The 2,340-nt window shown below is 34.1% G+C and overlaps 1 protein-coding gene across 1 annotated transcript in view; it reads right to left on the bottom strand.

Annotated features, from left to right (window-relative positions):
• KIAA1524 (KIAA1524 ortholog) overlaps window positions 1–2,340 on the bottom strand; it is a 58,127-nt gene that overhangs the window by 29,280 nt on the left and 26,507 nt on the right. The window contains exons 11-12 of the mRNA XM_012645935.1: window positions 1,313–1,454; window positions 502–601 (exon numbers count right to left, since the gene is read on the bottom strand). Coding sequence (XP_012501389.1) covers window positions 502–601; window positions 1,313–1,454 — 242 coding nt within the window. The remainder of the gene's footprint in view (window positions 1–501; window positions 602–1,312; window positions 1,455–2,340) is intronic.

Genomic DNA, 2,340 nt, shown 5'->3' with positions numbered 1-2,340 from the left:
ATTTGTTGTAAATTTGTCTTTTGATAACTTCTAGAGCTCTAATTCACCTACTAGAGTTGAAATTTGTGAGTTAGCCATTTTCTGCACACCTCCTCTAATCTTATTATCACTCACAATCAAGTCCCTTTCTTTTAGATGCCTTCCTATACCCTAGTACCCTGCTTCATCAACCTTGATCAAAAACAAAACCCCAAAACAAATACCACCCTTCCCCCAATGCCAACAAAAACAAATGAAAGCACTTGCAAGTATTACACAAGAAAGGAAAAGGCTAAGGAAGCAGCACTATTGAGAACATTCTGTACACTAGAATCAGGAGCACTTATGTTCAATTCCTGTGAAACTACCTAAAATAACTATGCAATAAGACTATTAGAACTACTTAAGACAATTAACAACTTTAAACTTTCTTCTGATGGCCAATTCTAAGAGAAACATTTTCTAAAGAAAATTAAAACACAAACTTATACATTAGGAACATTTATACATGTTTAAACTTACCTGAAGGATTTTGTAGAAGCTTACTTCCATACCAGGAACCAACTGTTTAAGCTTGTTCATTAAATCAAGAGTTTTCAAAACTACATCGGCAGCAAGTTTGCTTTAAAAATAAGTCATATCTAAATTAGATAACTCAAAAAATTTCTTACAGCTTATGTCTGTCCATAATTCTATTGAAAATGAAAAAAGTCAATACTTTTGTTTTTAAAACTCAAGAAGATGAAGTATTATTTCTGTTGACAAGTAAAAATATCATAGAGATCAAGTTTTATAACTCAAGACCTAAACAGAACAAATTGGCATTAATTGTTTAAGCTTAGAGAGTATTTCTTTCTATACTCTCAAATACCAACATGCTTCAACTTTGTGCTTCAAATAACCAGTAGTCCTGGAATGTAACGCATTTAATTCTTAGCTTTGGCATGGCATAACAATGGGGATAATCGTAGGCAATATGGAATATCTAATATGCAGTGAATGAATTATACTAGGCCATGTTATTAGCTTTGCACCTGAAAGGGAGAACAAAAAAGTAAAAAGAGATAATCCTTGCTCTCGAAGACCATGATCACTGACAATTATGACATAAACAATATAAATCACAGATGTTAATACTTTTCTTCAGAAGCACACAATCTATAAATTAAATGAATTTTTAAAAAATCCACTATCAATATATTTTTGTTAATTCTCTGCTATACTTTGAGTTAACAGACTATAACCCAAGGATGATCCTCCAAAAGGAATGAGAATAATGGCATCTTTTGATTTTATTGCCTTGTCCTTTTGCCATTAGATTTCATATACTCACCATAATTCAGAATCTGCTACCTTTGTTCCAAACCCCAGGTCAATCTTGCCGTATGTAAATTGTTGTTCTATCAGAGTGGTACACTTGATAGTAGTCAGAATTTTTGCAATATGCAGTTTCAGAGTATCATCTCCACACAGAGGTAAGTTTTGTTAAGATACACAAACAAAAAATTCTCAAAATACTTTATATTTGTAAAATACTTCATAACATTCAGGATGATTTCATACAAATCATGTCATCACTGCAGTATGGTGTAAACTGTTACATTAGCACAATGACAGAGTCGGAAACTGGTGCTCAAACCATTTAATTGACTGGTAAGTGGCAAAAGATGGACTGGCACTGAAAGTTTCTGACTCGAGGGTAAAACAGAGAAAGGATGTTTCTCCATTGGATGCTCATTTTTCTGTTATCATGGACCAGAATGGTTGAATAAATATTTGTTGAATTAAGGGAAGTTGCTTTCTCATATTTTGTATATTGTCTTGAACTCCTGACCTCAAGTGATCCTCCTGCCTGGGCCTCCCAGATTACAGGTGTGAACCACCACGCCTGGCGTATGTATTGTAAATTAATGTAAATATTTATCATTTAAAAAGGCCAAGTTATAGCATGATTCAACGAGAAGGCCCCACCAAATTAATTATAAATATCTCTAAGGTAAAGAAAAGTAATCACGTGTCTCTACTGCAGTGGTTCTCAACTTTGGCAACATGTTAGAATCACCTGGGTAGTCTAAACAATGACAAACAAAAAAACAATGCACAAACACACACCATCCATTGATTTCAGGGTTTTACATTATTCCAATCAAATTAGAATCTCTGGAAGTAAGGTTCCAGCATCAAAATTTTTACATGTTCCCTAGGTGATTTTAAATATGAAGCCAGGGTTGAAAGTCACTGCTGTAAAGAAAGAGGGAAATTAAGGAGTAGCAGCATAGAGAGGAGATCAAACAGAGGTGGAGTTTGCCCTAAGACAGGACAAAGTTGGGCATATTCTTGTTACTCCGTGATACGAGGAAA

Source organism: Propithecus coquereli, unplaced genomic scaffold (assembly GCF_000956105.1).
Source record: "Propithecus coquereli isolate 6110/MARCELLA unplaced genomic scaffold, Pcoq_1.0 Scaffold105, whole genome shotgun sequence".
NCBI lineage: Eukaryota > Metazoa > Chordata > Mammalia > Primates > Indriidae > Propithecus > Propithecus coquereli.
The sequence above is the reverse complement of the archived record's forward strand: the minus strand, read 5'-3'. Positions and strand labels throughout refer to the sequence as shown.